Here is a 17,887-nt window from a genome sequence, read left to right on the forward strand (position 1 = left end):
AATGCGGAGCCCCCCATGTCTAATTCAGTACGGAGCCCCCCATGTCTACTTCAGTATGGAGCCCCCCCTTTATTTTTAATTTTGGGGCTTTTTTGTGCTTCACTTCTGACCCTGGTCCATATGAATTGTGCACTATATTTCAAACCTTCTTAAGTCGAAAGAGCAGCGTGAACATTCTGCTAAACATTTACATTGCACATTTTTTTTATATTTTTGCTCCTTTTGTGTTCCACAGAAGAGAGAATGTCATATGGGTTTGGAACAACATGAGGGTGAGCAAATAATGACAGAGCAAAATAGTCTGCAAATGTGACACCCTCGGCCAAAATCACATTGTATGGAGTCTGCTAGTGTGATCTTATCACAAGCTTTGAAAAAACAAACTAATACTTTAGACTAATTAAGCCCATTTTTTTCACCAGTTTTTTGCTGATTAGACACATTATCCTGAAACAATTAACAGCAACAAACAGATCAGAATTTCGCCATACAGCACCACAAAATATCCACCACATTGTTTTCAGATACTGTAATTCAAATAAATAAAAAACAAACAAACATCTACATACACTTTGCTACCAGAGTTGTAATTCAGGAATTGAAGTAGAATGTCAGTTCATGTCGGAATGGCACACAATCCTGGTATTCACAACTAGCATGTGTAGTTTGTGGCCTGTGACTCATTCAAGTCCTACAAGCTTTCTTGAAAAACATCTGTCCTGACTGCAAATGCTCTCTTTTGATGAACGCCAGTCCTCTGAAACAGCACAAACAAAACCAGGTGCCAAGTTTTGTAGTAAACACAATAGCTCTTTTGTTTGTACTGCCTCAAACAAACAGACGGTACGTGACTCGAGCCCTTTTGTTTCAATTCATTTCTCTATTCATAAATATGCTAATACTATGGTAATGGTATGCAAATGAGTCTGATTGATTGACCCCACAGTGTCTGTCGTGTTCTCTGTGGAATAGTGCTCGTGCTCTTCTGAAGGTCATAATATTATTACTCTGACATCAGGTTATCATTTCAGAGGTCACAATGAATTAATGCGCAAACCTGACACGATCTATTTAACATCACAATCCGTTTGAGACAAAGACAACATTCAATTGTGTGAAAACATCAGGAGACAACAAGAGAGTTATCGGCATTACTGTGAAAAATAAAGTAATAGATCAAACAAAAGGAAAAAGTAACACTCTAAGATGAGGGGAAATCTTTAGGCATTGATTCATTATCTGATGCTTGTATATGGTACTATTCTTGGTGTGATAAGCATCATCTTAAATGTTAAATTAAATGTTTTTAACCTCGTGCGACCCTGCGTCCACATGTGTAGACGTTGTATTTTGGCAATGCATCATTTTAATGAATTTAAACTGACTGAATACTGTTCAAAAGACTCTACACTGTCATTTAAGGGTTAAACATCTGGTGCACCACGTCACATGAACAACAACATGGTGTTGACTTCCGTGAATCGCTTCTAAGGGCGCAGCGCCAACAAAAGTGCCTCTGGTAAGAAACCTCTTTACGTTTTTTGATTGAAACCTGTTTGGTTGTAAAGATTAGCTATGGCGAGGGCGTGGTTGAATGTCCATCCAGGGAGAGTGGCAGCGGTAAAAAAAGTGTGATGTTACCTGAAACCCGCTTCCTCATTCCTACAACGACCAGTTCTATTACAGTGGTGCCAAAATATGGGAAATCTGAGGAAGCTTGTATGCTGTCATTTAGTTGACCGAAGTAATCCAATCCCTCGCCAGCATGCATCAGGCACTACACGAGGCCCTGCTCGAGCTATGTCGAGAGTAAGATCAACGTTTCCAGGCGACTCTCTGAGCTCAAGCGGAAGAGAGGTTTTCCCCATTCAAGCTACTGTATGGGAGGACGGGCCTGTAAAGGGATCAATGGAAAGGAGGAGGCGAGAACCGGCTTGACAATATAAATAATAGTTTAATAATAAACTAAAACAGAAGACAAACACACACATGACGGACATGTCTGTAAACGATCTCTCTCTCCCGCACGATCCTCTGCAGTCGACCTTTATCCCTCAGAGGCTTAATTAGCCTAATACGGGACCGGATGTGTAGGATCACGACCCGGCCCTGCCCTCCGCCCTGACACATTCCTCCCTCGTTCTCTCAGGCTGGGGAACCCCCGCAGCTTGTTCCTCGGCCACTCCTCCACCCTTTATCGGACGACAGCCGTGCCTCTCCTGGCTGATCCGAGGCAGACCTCCAGCCCCTGGTGGACGGAACGCCCCGTCGCGTTCTCGGAGAACAGAAGGGGTCTCCCCCGCCCCTGGCAGCGGTTCTCTCGCTCCAGACGGTCGGTAGTGAGCCCCTCCCCGCTCGCAGTCGGCGGTCTTAAACCCTGCTGCGTTTCAGCAGCTGGTAGGGGACTCCTCCGCCCCTGGCAGCGGCCCTGACCACTCCAGGCGGTCGGTTAGGGGCCCCTTCTCCCCTCGCGGTCAGCGGCCATCGTTTTCTTTCAGGCGGCTGGTCTCCTCGTCCCCCGGCAGATGGCCGCGGCTGCTCCGTTGGGGTGGACGGTAGTGGCGAGAACTCTACTACGGTGTATCCCTCCTCCTTCCTGGGTTTCCGGCACCAGTGTAAAGGGATCAATGGAAAGGAGGATGCGAGAACCAGCTTGACGATATAAATAATAGTTTTAATGATAAACTCAAAAGACAACATAAACACACACATGACGGACATGTCCGTAAACGATCTCTCTCTCCTGCACGATCCTCTGCAGTCGACCTTTATCCCTCTGAGGATTAATTAGCCTAATACGGGACCGGGTGTGTAGGATCACGACCCGGCCCCGCCCTTCGCCCTGACACAGGGCCTTCAAATACTAAAAACAATATTCAGTACGTTCTTGATCTTAGAGCAAAACTCCACACTTCGGCTCAACTAACACAGGAGAAAGCTCAAGAATGCCAAAGCCGGCTGTATGATAGGGGAGCTCGGCTACAGGCATTTGCACCATGAGACAAAGTGCTTGTATTACTCCCAGCCTCGAGCTCCAAATTATTTGCCAAGTGGCAAGGGCCCTTTGAGGTCACACAACGACTGGGAGATCTCGATTATGAGGTAAAACGAACAGATACAGGTGAAGCACGTCAAATATACCATCTCAACCTCCCGGAGGGAGGCGGTTCCAGTGATTTTGGGGACGTTGTTCCATAGAGGGCGGAGCTTGGGCCAGAGGTGAACTTAATAACCAATCATCTTACCCCCGTCACTTTACACGCTTCAGACAGGGGGTTGGGGGAGGTGCTCTCACAGGTGGTGGAGGGGGAGGAACAGCCAGTACTCTACATTAGTCGTAAGCTCTCTTTGAGAGAGACTAAGTACAGAACCGTGGAGAAGGAATGTTTGGTCATTTAGTGGTCCCTCCTCACTCTCCGTTACTAACAGTTGGGGCAGGCCTTCACCCTCTGTTCACATCATGCCCCACTCCAGTGGCTCCACTGCATGAAGGATACTAACGTGCGGATCACCCGTTGGTATCTGGCGTTACAGCCTTTTAAGTTCGAGATGGTCCACAGTCTGGGGGTGCAGATGGCACCAGTCGTGGTGGGCAGGCCGGATGGCTCCCTGGTCTGAGTCGGGCGGTGAGGGTGTGTGGCAAGAGCGTGGTTGAGTGTCTGTCCAGGGAGAGGGGAAGTGGTAAGGATTCATCCCTGGGTGACAATTAGGCCTAACAGCTATTTCTTGTTGCAGTAATTTGGGAAGAGCGATAAGAGGAGCCAACGCCAGAGCCAGGGAGGGAGAGGGAGAGAGGGAGAGCTCCACAACTATAGCACGCATGAGAGTGTTTACAAGCTTTACAGAGTGTATTTTGTGTTAATAAAAGATATTGACATTACCTGAACCCCGCTTCTTCATTCCTACAATGACCAATTCTGTCACAGTAGCGTCTCTCACATCAGCGCACTGATAAACATGTGTCCACATATGTGGAAAATGGGACAATATCCCTCAAAAGTTGAAAAAACATGTTTTGAATAACTTTCAACATTAACACATCTGTGGGTCAATTTGCTTTTTTTTTTATATATATATATAAATGTTGTTATATTATATTTTGGTATTACTGTGCAATACAGAACATTAATTAATGCATTCCTATATATTCACTGTGCATCACATTGAGAATAAATGTATTCATGCAAAAACTGATAAATGTGTCTTTCAGAGGCTTTATATGGAGTTATGATGAAAATAAGATGCATTTCTAACTGTTCTGAGACCAGTGCAGACAGACAGCACACTGGAGGTTAAGTCATGCACTAAATAGGGAGCAAGGGAGCATCCTATAGCTCTCCTATAACTGTTCTGAGACCAGTGCAGACAGACAGCACACTGGAGGTTAAGTCATGCACTAAATAGGGAGCAAGGGAGCATCCTATAGCTCTCCTATAACTGTTCTGAGACCAGTGCAGACAGACAGCACACTGGAGGTTAATCATGCACTAAATAGGGAGCAAGGGAGCATCCTATAGCTCTCCTATAACTGTTCTGAGACCAGTGCAGACAGACAGCACACTGGAGGTTAAGTCATGCACTAAATAGGGAGCAAGGGAGCATCCTATAGCTCTCTATGCAGTTAAGTGCGTTCACTCCTAAAATCTGATCAAAAGTTCAGTTTCAGGCTGCAGATGATGTTTGGATCACTCAACATGTTTGACACACATGGGACGATGATCATCGGTACATAGATTCAACATTTATAATTGATCATTTTATTTGAACATGGATGACAGTGATTGGATCTGGAAATGGAAAATGCACACAGCAGTCACACCGAGAGTGTGGCTCTATGGTAATAATCCTAACTGTTGTGTAACTATGTGTAATTAGACATATGCACTGTACGGCTGCAGTTGTTGTTGCTTTTGGGTCATGCAACTCTTTCTTTGCTTCAGTGTTGGGCTGTTCGTTCGCTTCCAGCATGATCGGCCTCATTACTGGAGTCGTGAACTTTCATACCATGCTCCAGAAGTTGTTATTACAGGTCACACTCTCACAGCTCTCACGGCTGAGTGAAACGTTTAGAAGTCTCGCAGCCGCAGGTCCTGCACTAATTGTGCCAATAATAGAGCCAATCACACGCTGTAATTACGCCACGGGAAGATTACAAAAATAAAATCACAAAGCAGCAAATCCGCAGCTAAATAATGACAGGCTGTCACCAGCCGTACTGAAATAACTCCATGTCACATGAGCAGAGACTGCTGGGAATGAAGGGTGCGATATGAGAACTATTTCTATAGAACTCTACATGTGAAGTCTATTTTAATGTGTGCCATGTGTGCGTTGTCTCAGAGTGTACATGTGAGTTGTTTTATTAACCTCTCGGGACTCATGTAAGCAGCTCGCATCTGTCACAGAAAAGACAAACATCTCTCACCGCAGTAATCTCGGATCAAAATCACATTTGTTTGCTTTGTTCATTTGCACATTCAAAGGAGCGTTTGGAGCAGATTCAAACTCAAACGTCGCAGATTCTTCTCTAAATGAATCTGATATCGAAGATCCATTTCTCACCCTACAATGGCCATGTTTACATGTGCACCAATATTCTGATTATTGCAATATTTAGAGTATAAGGAATAATTAGATAAAGATGTTTACATGATTTGGGCAAACCTTCAATCCCGTTTACATGTTACTTGCCAATTCTTTGATTATTCATTGAGAAATGTGACATTTTAATGCTTTTTCACAAATTCACTTTGTGTAACTGGTGTGCATGAGCGGGTTGCTTCGGTACACGGGTCTGCTGCAGTGTCTCGGCCACCCTACCAGATTCCACCGGCCTGCTGCGGTATCTCGGCCACCCTACCGGATTTCACCATCCTGCTGCGGTGTCTCGACCACCCTACCGGATTCCACCGGCCTGCTGCAGTGTCTCGGCCTCCCTACCGGATTCCACCGGCCTGCTGCGTTGTCTCGGCCACCCTACCGGAATCAAGTGCCCTGCTGCGGTGTCTCAGCCACCTTACCGGAATCCAGTGCCCTGCTGCGGTGTCTCAGCCACCCTACCGGAATCCAGTGTCCTGCTGCGGTGTCTCAGCCACCCTACCGGAATCCAGTGCCCTGCTGCGGTGTCTCAGCCACCTTACCGGAATCCAGTGCCCTGCTGCGGTGTCTCAGCCACCTTACCAGGATTCCAGTGCCCTGCTGCGGTGTCTCAGCCACCTTACCGGATTCCAGTGCCCTGCTGCGGTGTCTCAGCCACCTTACCGGAATCCAGTGCCCTGCTGCGGTGTCTCAGCCACCTTACCGGATTCCAGTGCCCTGCTGCGGTGTCTCAGCCACCTTACCGGATTCCAGTGCCCTGCTGCGGTGTCTCAGCCACCTTACCGGAATCCAGTGCCCTGCTGCCGAGCCGGATGTGGCAGCTCGGGAGAGAGAGAGAGCCACAAGCAGCTGCTGTGTGTGTGTGTATGTTTAAGTTTTCATGAAACATTATTTTGACTTTTCTGTCAGTTCCCACCTCCTCCTTGCCCATTTACCCCCATTACACTGTGCTTGAGTGGAACATCATCCATCTGCATCACTGGCACAGGCACATTTTGGTTAGAGTGGAATAAATGCGATTAAAGCATTTACATGTCTATCTAAAGAGATTAAAATAGGAGCACTCCACATATCTTAATGTGATTATCATTACTCTGATTATTAGCATAATTGTAGTATTCTGTTTACTTCGACGTATTGCATTAATCGCATTGTAATCACATTATGAGAGTGCATGTAAACCTAGCCAATGCGAGTAAATCACTCATCACATACTTTATTAAAAAGGCGTGATTAAAAAGACTATGCAATGTTGGTTGATGACATTCTCTCCTTTGATTGCATTCCTCCGTAAGTTTTTGTACAGTTAAATGTCTAGAGTGAACCCACATGCCTTGAAATCCCTCTGTTGAAGCAGCATTCCTGTAGCAGGGGCTGATGGGATATTAACCCTTACAAGAAATGACTGACACATCATTTACACAACTACAGTGTACATCTCACCTGCACTCCACGCTACACTTTACAGCACCATAAACAGATGAAACGCTGGTGAAGTTAACAGCACAGAACCGCTTCGTCACATGTGAATGAGGACACGCACAGCTCATCAACATGACCGCAACTGCATCGTTAAAACAGCGGCATAATTAAGTCAGATCTCACCATGACCGTGAGAGATTATAAACGAGGAATGAAAGATAAACATAATTTATTTTCTCATTTTCATCAGGAGAGATGCGGGTCAGTGGAAATCAAGTTCACCGCGGTCCGGCACGTTCTAATCAACCTGTTGTAAATCCTTTGAATTAAACAGCAAATAAGGAAAATTACGGGTATGAGTTAAACAGAGAAACACCGCTCGAGTAGCAGCTCTAATGATCCTATTCAAACCCTCAGACTGGACACCTGTGAATCAGTGTAGATGGGTTAGTACCGCATCAGAACAAACACAGCCAGAAACACTGCCATGAACTGATGTGAGAAGATGAAACGGCCATCAATTATTTCTGCTTCTCTTTTGAAAATTCCCTCACAGCTTTTGAGGAAATGTGAGCGGCGCTTGCTGTGGAAAAACTCTTCACCACAATATCCCACCAAACGCCTCAGTACACTGCCCAAAGTTAAAAGAGTACACCTCCATGTTTCTGCAAGGTTCTGTGGTTGCTAGGCTGTTGACTGGGTGTTCTGGGTTGTTGCTAGGATGTTGCTAACTGGTTGCTAAGGTGTCCTGAGTAGTTGAAAGGGATTGCTAGCTTGTTTCTAGGCAGTTGATAGGATGTTCTTAGTGGTTTCTAGGATGTTGCTAAATGGTTGCTAGGTAGTTGCTAAGATGCTCTAAATGGCTGTTAGGGCATTGCTTGGTGGTTCCTAGGCAGTTGAAAGGGTGTTCTGAGTGGTTTCTAGGATGTTGCTAAATGGTTGCTAGGCAGTTGCTAGGATGCTCTAAATGGCTGCTGGGAAATTTATTGGTGGTTCCTAGGCAGTTGAAAGGGTGTCATGACTGGATGCATGGCATTGCTTAGGGCGTTGCTAGGATATTCTGGGTGGTTCCTAAGGTGTTGATAGGTGGCTGCTAGACAGTTGCTAGGGTGTTCTGGGTAGTTGCTAAGGCGTTGCTAAGTGGTTTGTTTTCTGAGTGGTCTTCAGGGTGTTGCTATGTGGTATCAAAGACAGTTGCTAGGGTGTTCTGCGTGGTCACTAAGATGTTGCTAGGCAGTTGCTAGAGTGTTCTAAATGGTAGCTAGGGCATCGCTAGGTAGTTCCTATGGTGTTCTGAGTGGTTGCTGGGGCATTGATAGTTGGTTCATGGGCTGATGACAGGGTGTTTTGGATGGTTGCTATTACATTGCTAGGTGGTTGCAAGCTAGGGTGTTCAGGGTCATTGCTAGGATGTTGCTAAGTGGTTGCTAGGGTGTTCCGAATAGTCAAAAGGGCATTGCTAGGTTGTTTTTAGGCATCTGATAGGGTGTTCAGGGTGGCTGATAGGGTGTTCTGAGTGGTTTCTAGGGTGTTGCTAGACAGTTGCTATGGTGCTCTAAATGGTTGCTAGGGCATTGCTAGGTGGATCCTAGGGCATTGCTAGGGTGTTCTGGGTGGTTGATAGGTTGTTGCTATGGTGTTCTGGGTAGTTGCTAAGTGGTTGCTAGGTTGTTCTGATTATTCAGGATGTTTTAAATATTGTTCAGTGGGATCATTAACCAAATCAGATGTGTTGCGTTTGATGCGTTCATTTTGGTAATGTGCGCTGAGTGTGCTCTATTAATTTACAGTGCTTTAAATTGACTTTAATTAGCTACTACAAGTTATCATACAAATCTAAAACACCCCTCTGACATAAGGTTTTTGTGGACAGAAAAGGTGATGAGAGCTTTTCACCACATTTTGAATTAATAGGCACACTATGAAATGGCTTAAAGTAATTTTTTTGCATTTTTACCCAAACGACCATTGTAACCAATGTTATTTAATCATTTTCACTGTAATGATAACAATAAACAATAATATTTACCTTAGAGACTTCCATGGACGATTTGGGACAATTTTGATGATGCAAACAAATCACAGACTCACAGATATGTTGCTTTTAATCAGTGTAAAATGTATAATACAGTATATAATGTGTGCACTGATGAATCGTACACAGTAAGATCATAAACGTGCCAGGCCTATACAGTATGTGTGAAAACGTGTGACAAAATAATGTGAATTTAATGAAGCGTTCATCTTTCTCTTCTAACCTCTGTGATACGCAGCACTGATAAACACAGTTTGTTAGAAGTGTTATGAAGGAGATCAGGACATCAAACAGTAGTCTGCTATTTTGAGATGCATGATGACATTTACTTCACCTTTACATTCGGTGTGTGATTTTAATGAATTCTCTTCCCCTAAATCAATACATATTACCATAATGCTTCGCTCCACAGCTGTCGTACGAAACACCTGCTTCATACCGTCTCGTTCCAGCTCATACATTTACATTTAATCTAGCAGCAGATGCTTTTATCCAAAGCAACTTAGCAATTAGTCATACAAAATTCAACACTATCTACAGTATCACACATTAAGCCACGTGACAGTTTATTTGCCTATTAAATCCCCTCAATAGTCAATTCAACACAAGCTCATTGTATGAAGAAAACAGATGTCGTTTATCATACAGTATTGCTGTTTCATAAGTCGTATCCAAGAATACCCCTGTGTCTTGTGACTGACTTTTAAGTGCACTTACCTCAACGTATAAGATTGGAAAAATGCCAATCTTATCTCCCAGCATGCCTTCTGCCCAGTTATCGTCCACTCGTCGTATGACGGTCAGAATCTCATCCTGTGAGAGAGAAAACATCAGATAAAAATTAATCGGAAATAGACCGATATATCGATTTTACAGATTCATTAAACGTCATCTGGTGAAATCTATATATAAAAAAATCATCATCTATACATGCTATAAAAAGCTTAATTTGTTAATCACTTACATACACAGCATTGCAACAGAGCCAAGTCTCTGTGATTTCAAAATAAGAGTCCCCTGGTGTATTTTGGGCTTGTTAATAGTTAAGTCATGTTAGGCACCAAATCGTAATTTTTCTGATTATTATTGTGATTTTCGCTGCAGAATAAACTACTTTTGGGATATATTTTTTGATTCATTTTGGTTTCTTGTAGATTCAATGTCTTTGCCCTTCATAGTAAGGAAATAATATTTTTTTATTAGCAATTTTAAAAACTATCGGCCGATTAATCGGTTACCATCTTTTCCACCACTTTAGTTATCGGTATTGGCACTATCCACTATTGATCAACCTCTAGATAAACTTCATAAAAATACAAGTATGAACTCTAATAGGGGCCTGGTTAGCTGACTATCACACCTGGAGTCGTGAGTTTGAATGCAGGGTGTGCTGAGTGACTCCAGTCAGGTCTCCTTAGCAACCAAATTGGCCCGGTTGCTAGGGAGGGTAGAGTCACATGGGGTAACCTCCTCATGGTTGCTATAATGTGGTTCTCGCTCTCGGTGGGGCGTGTGGTGAGTGACTCCAGTCAGGTCTCCTTAGCAACCAAATTGGCCCGGTTGCTAGGGAGGGTAGAATCACATGGGGTAACCTCCTCGTGGTCACTATAATGTGGTTCTCGCTCAAAGCAACCGTCCTTATAAAAGGTACATTCTCAATTCATATCAGACTTTTAAAAATGAAACCTTTCCACTGTGCATTAAATCAGAGATGTGTAGAAACTCAATCAAGCACTGTCTGTATTAGTATGCTAAACCAACAACACATCTTTCTCCCTTTTCCAAACACTTTCATATTCAGCTACTCTGTTCTTCAACACACATCTCTTTGTTTTCTTTCAGACACTCTCGATAAACTCCTCCAGTACAGAGGCTCTTCTTCAGAAACGCAGTAATGAATTCAGGCGATGACACACACACAAACACTGCACATCTGACGTCTTCAAACGGATGCTGAGAATACTAAATGTGTTTACAATGCAGCTGTATGATTGAACTCTGAGAAAATACTAGACTCAATGTATGCTTTCTCCTCTCACTCGTATATCTATAGAGTTACTCCGTTTATTTAGTCTTACAGCAGGACACACACGGGCTGAAGGGTTTTCACGTGTGCATTTTAAAAACATTTACATTGTTCAACCCTACCAAACATTTAGTGAATAACTTTAATTTGCATCTGTTACTCACACAAAGCTATCGTCAGACTTCAGAAGAAAGTGGAGCTGCTTTTTTTGGAGCTTAAAGTCGTGCGGCCCCACGTCCACATGTGTGGACGTTGTATTTTGGCTTCATTGTATGCAATGCATAATTTAAATGAATTTAAACAGACTGAATACCGTTCACAAGACTCTACACTGTCATTTAAGAGTTAAACTTCTGTTGCACCGGGTCACGTGACACAACAGCATGACATTGATTTCCGAGAAGCACTTCTAAGGGCGCAGCTCCAACAAAAGTGCCTCTGGTAAGAAACCTCTTTAAGTTATTCGAGTGAAACCTGTTTGGTTGTAAAGAGGAGAGTCTCTAGTTTCATCTGATATGCCGCTTCAAACAATCCGTTAATTTTTCTCACATCAGCGCGCTGATAAATATGATGTCCACATATGTGGATTTTGGGACATTATTCCCTCAAAAGTTGAAAAAAGAAAAACATGTTAGTTATTATGAATAACTTTCAACATTAACACATCTGTGGGTCATTTCACTTTATTTTAATATACATTTTTATATGTTTCTGTTATCAATGTACAATATAGTTCTATTCATTAACATTAGTAAACACATTTCTATATATACTGTACATTATCACAATGAGAATAAATTAGTTCATCTAAAAACTGTTAAATGTGTCTTTCAGAGTCTTTATATGGAGTTATAATGAAAATAAGGTGCATTTCTAACTGTTCTGAGACCAGTGCAGACAGACGGGAGCAAGGGAGCATCCTATAGCTCTCCTATAACTGTTCTGAGACCAGATATAAATATATATATATATATATTTTGCTTGTTTATTAGGTGCAACTAGCTACAAATCAAAATGTGAAATGGAAAATGCACACAGCGGTCACGCTCGTGTTTTAGGAGGTTAAAATCGCCATTCACTTCCATTGTATGGAAAACAGCGAGTCAAACGTTCTTTAAACATGACATGTTGTGTTCAACAAAAGAAACGCTGATGTGTTTGGAACGACATCAGGATGAATGACAAAATGTTCATGTTAGTTTGAACTATTTTGTTTTTTTAAGGCAAGGGTAAGAGTTTAGATGAACAGTTCATACCTTGGTGAAAGTCAAGCAGTCTTTATCCTGGTCTTTGTCTTTAACCTCAAAGTCGTACAGCGCTTTGCCCTGAGGAGGAGTTTGTGACAGCGGTCTGATGCACTGAATGTAGCTCGCTGGCAGGAAACCATGACTGCCGTTCAACTCGCCGTGATACCAGTTCTCATCCACCTTACGGCGCAGAATGATGATGTCACCTTTGTTGAACTTGAGGTCGCCAGGCTCTTTGCCCTCGTAGCTGTAAAGTGCTTTTCCACACGGCAACTGAGGAACATTCTAGAAGAGAGAATAATGAGAAAATGCTAAAGTTACAGGAGAGGTGGAAGTTCAACCCTTTAATACTCCCCCAGGTCTGAGAAACTCTGAATTAAAACACATTCAGACAGAAGAGAGCTGATGCAAACACTGGAAAGACCTGAAGACTTCTCGTTTATGCACGAGACAGTACCCGCATCCCAAATGACGCACTATACTTTATGCACTCTATATAGTGTATGAATTATAAGTGTAGTATCGTCCCGAATGTAACACTTAAAAATGTGTTACTGCACAGAAGCATTTGCTGTTTGACAGTGGACAGAAGTGTTGTTCAAATGCATGCAATGTGTTGCCATTAGCGTTAGCATGTTAGCCAACCTCAGTTCAATACTTGTAACAATGCTCAAATTCACACAGTGTGAGGTGATGGTACATAGTTCAGCTCACATCTGTAAGGTGCTGTCTTCACTGAAGTCTACCTAGGTGCTACATTCTCCATTATTCACAGTTGTTTTTTAGAACAACAACGCGAAACACACACACACACACTCACTCACTCACACACACACACACTCACACACACAACAATAAAAGAAGACACTATCATTGATTTCAGGTGATGAAGACATGTGCTTTTATCCCAAACAGAAAAAGAAAATCTGCAATTCTCGTCTCGAACAATCCACACTATTGAACACTATTGAACACTATTGAACAGTACTGAACAGTACTGAACACTATTGAACCCTATTGAACAGTATTGAACACTATTGAACACTATTGAACCCTACTGAACCCTATTGAACAGTATTGAACAGTAGTGAACCCTATTGAACAGTATTGAAACCTATTGAACTGTATTGAACAGTACTGAACACTATTGAACCCTATTGAACAGTATTGAACAGTATTGAACCCTATTGAACAGTATTGAACAGTATTGAACCCTATTGAACAGTATTGAACCCTATTGAACCCTATTGAACACTATTGAACCCTATTGAACAGTATTGAACAGTACTGAACCCTATTGAACAGTATTGAACAGTATTGAACCCTATTGAACACTATTGAACACTATTGAACCCTATTGAACAGTATTGAACAGTACGGAACACTATTGAACCCTATTGAACAGTATTGAACAGTATTGAACCTATTGAACAGTACTGAACACTACTGAACAGTACTGAACACTATTGAACAGTATTGAACTGTACTGAACCCTATTGAACAGTTCTGAACACTATTGAACACTATTGAACCCTATTGAACAGTATTTAACAGTACTGAACACTATTGAACCCTATTGAACAGTATTGAACCCTATTGAACAGTATTGAACACTATTGAACAGTACTGAACACTATTGAACACTATTGAACAGTATTGAACAGTACTGAACAGTATTGAACAGTACTGAACCCTATTGAACAGTACTGAACCCTACTGAACAGTATGGAACACTATTGAACAGTACTGAACACTATTGAACCCTATTGAACAGTATGGAACACTATTGAACAGTACTGAACACTATTGAACCCTATTGAACAGTACTGAACCCTATTGAACAGTATTGAACAGTACTGAACCCTATTGAACAGTATTGAACAGTACTGAACACTATTGAACCCTATTGAACAGTACTGAACCCTATTGAACAGTATTGAACAGTACTGAACCCTATTGAACAGTATTGAACAGTACTGAACAGTATTGAACACTATTGAACAGTATTGAACAGTACTGAACAGTATTGAACCCTATTGAACAGTATTGAACAGTACTGAACCCTATTGAACAGTATTGAACAGTACTGAACCCTATTGAACAGTATTGAACAGTACTGAACAGTATTGAACCCTATTGAACAGTATTGAACAGTACTGAACACTATTGAACACTACTGAACATTATTGAACACTACTGAACCCTATTGAACAGTACTGAACACTACTGAACAGTATTAAACAGTATTGAACAGTACACTGGAAAAATAACCACAAATGTGCTTCACGTAGTAACATCTAATGAACCGCAGGTCAAATATAACCTTAAATGTGACTCAAACTAAATTCATTTTTAAGAGTAATTTGACTTTGATAACAGCACCTTAAAAAACTATTCTGTTATTATTTACTCACCCTCACGGCAAACATGTATTCTGTTATTATTTACGGCAAACAGGTATTCTGTTATTATTTACGGCAAACACGTATTCTGTTATTATTTACAGCAAACACGTATTCTGTTATTATTTACGGCAAACATGTATTCTGTTATTATTTACGGTAAACACGTATTCCGTTATTATTTACGGCAAACACGTATTCCGTTATTATTTACGGCAAACACGTATTCAGTTATTATTTACGGCAAACACGTATTCCGTTATTATTTACGGCAAACACGTATTCAGTTATTATTTACAGCAAACACGTATTCTGTTATTATTTACGCAAACACGTATTCAGTTCTTATTTACAGCAAACACGTATTCTGTTATTATTTACGGCAAACACGTATTCCGTTATTATTTACGGCAAACACGTATTCAGTTATTATTTACGGCAAACACGTATTCTGTTATTATTTACGCAAACACGTATTCCATATTATTATCGGCAAACACGTATTCTGTTATTATTTACGCAAACACGTATTCTGTTCTTATTTACGGCAAACACGTATTCAGTTCTTATTTACGGCAAACACGTATTCAGTTCTTATTTACGGCAAACACGTATTCTGTTATTATTTACGCAAACACGTATTCAGTTCTTATTTACGGCAAACACGTATTCTGTTATTATTTACGCAAACACGTATTCCGTTATTATTTACGGCAAACACGTATTCAGTTCTTATTTACGGCAAACACGTATTCTGTTATTATTTACGCAAACACGTATTCAGTTATTATTTACGGCAAACATGTATTCTGTTATTATTTACGCAAACACGTATTCCGTTATTATTTACGGCAAACACGTATTCTGTTATTATTTACGCAAACACGTATTCAGTTATTATTTACGGCAAACACGTATTCAGTTCTTATTTACGGCAAACACGTATTCAGTTCTTATTTACGGCAAACACGTATTCAGTTCTTATTTACGGCAAACGCGTATTCAGTTATTATTTACGGCAAACGCGTATTCAGTTCTTATTTACGGCAAACGCGTATTCAGTTATTATTTACGGCAAACGCGTATTCAGTTCTTATTTACGGCAAACACGTATTCAGTTCTTATTTACGGCAAACACGTATTCAGTTCTTATTTACGGCAAACACGTATTCAGTTCTTATTTACGGCAAACACGTATTCAGTTCTTATTTACGGCAAACACGTATTCAGTTCTTATTTACGGCAAACACGTATTCAGTTATTATTCACGGCAAACACGTATTCAGTTCTTATTTACGGCAAACACGCATTCAGTTATTATTTACGGCAAACACGTATTCCGTTATTATTTACGCAAACACGTATTCAGTTATTATTTACGCAAACACGTATTCTGTTATTATTTACGGCAAACACGTATTCAGTTATTATTTACGCAAACACGTATTCAGTTATTATTTACGCAAACACGTATTCTGTTATTATTTACGCAAACACGCATTCAGTTATTATTTACGGCAAACACGTATTCCGTTATTATTTACGCAAACACGTATTCTGTTATTATTTACGCAAACACGTATTCAGTTCTTATTTACGGCAAACACGTATTCAGTTCTTATTTACGGCAAACACGTATTCAGTTATTATTTACGGCAAACACGTATTCAGTTCTTATTTACGGCAAACACGTATTCAGTTATTATTTACGGCAAACACGTATTCAGTTCTTATTTACGGCAAACACGCATTCAGTTATTATTTACGGCAAACACGTATTCCGTTATTATTTACGCAAACACGTATTCCGTTATTATTTACGCAAACACGTATTCCGTTATTATTTACGCAAACACGTATTCTGTTATTATTTACGCAAACACGCATTCAGTTATTATTTACGGCAAACACGCATTCAGTTATTATTTACGCAAACACGTATTCTGTTATTATTTACGCAAACACGTATTCCGTTATTATTTACGGCAAACACGTATTCTGTTATTATTTACGGCAAACACGTATTCATTTATTATTTACGGCAAACACGTATTCAGTTATTATTTACGGCAAACACGTATTCTGTTATTATTTACGGCAAACACGTATTCCGTTATTATTTACGGCAAACACGTATTCCGTTATTATTTACGGCAAACACGTATTCTGTTATTATTTACGGCAAACACGTATTCTGTTATTATTTACGCAAACACGTATTCTGTTCTTATTTACGGCAAACACGTATTCAGTTATTATTTACGGCAAACACGTATTCAGTTATTATTTACGGTAAACACGTATTCAGTTCTTATTTACGGCAAACACGTATTCATTTATTATTTACGGCAAACACGTATTCCGTTATTATTTACGGCAAACACGTATTCAGTTATTATTTACGGCAAACACGTATTCTGTTATTATTTACGGCAAACACGTATTCTGTTATTATTTACGCAAACACGCATTCAGTTATTATTTACGGCAAACACGTATTCAGTTCTTATTTACGGCAAACACGTATTCCGTTATTATTTACGGCAAACACGTATTCAGTTATTATTTACGGCAAACACGTATTCAGTTATTATTTACGGCAAACACGTATTCCGTTATTATTTACGGCAAACACGTATTCCGTTATTATTTACGGCAAACACATATTCAGTTATTATTTACGGCAAACACGTATTCCGTTATTATTTACGGCAAACACGTATTCCGTTATTATTTACGGCAAACACGTATTCAGTTCTTATTTACGGCAAACACGTATTCAGTTATTATTTACGGCAAACACGTATTCTGTTATTATTTACGAAAACACGCATTCAGTTATTATTTACGGCAAACACGTATTCCGTTATTATTTACGCAAACACGCATTCAGTTATTATTTACGGCAAACACGCATTCAGTTCTTATTTACGGCAAACACGTATTCAGTTATTATTTACGGCAAACACGTATTCAGTTCTTATTTACGGCAAACACGTATTCTGTTATTATTTACGCAAACACGCATTCAGTTATTATTTACGCAAACACGCATTCAGTTATTATTTACGGCAAACACGCATTCAGTTCTTATTTACGGCAAACACGTATTCAGTTCTTATTTACGGCAAACACGCATTCAGTTATTATTTACGGC

At 40.8% G+C, this 17,887-nt stretch overlaps 1 protein-coding gene across 1 annotated transcript in view; it reads right to left on the reverse strand.

Moving 5' to 3' along the window:
- Nucleotides 1-12,791, reverse strand: part of LOC127658848 (E3 ubiquitin-protein ligase SH3RF3-like) — a 78,207-nt gene extending 65,416 nt beyond the window's left edge. The window contains 3 exon segments of the mRNA XM_052148374.1: nucleotides 9,773-9,868; nucleotides 12,338-12,613; nucleotides 12,786-12,791. Coding sequence (XP_052004334.1) covers nucleotides 9,773-9,868; nucleotides 12,338-12,613; nucleotides 12,786-12,791 — 378 coding nt within the window.
- Nucleotides 12,792-17,887: the final 5,096 nt, after the last annotated feature.

Source organism: Xyrauchen texanus, chromosome 18 (genome assembly GCF_025860055.1).
Source record: "Xyrauchen texanus isolate HMW12.3.18 chromosome 18, RBS_HiC_50CHRs, whole genome shotgun sequence".
In the NCBI taxonomy this organism is placed as follows: Eukaryota; Metazoa; Chordata; class Actinopteri; order Cypriniformes; family Catostomidae; genus Xyrauchen; species Xyrauchen texanus.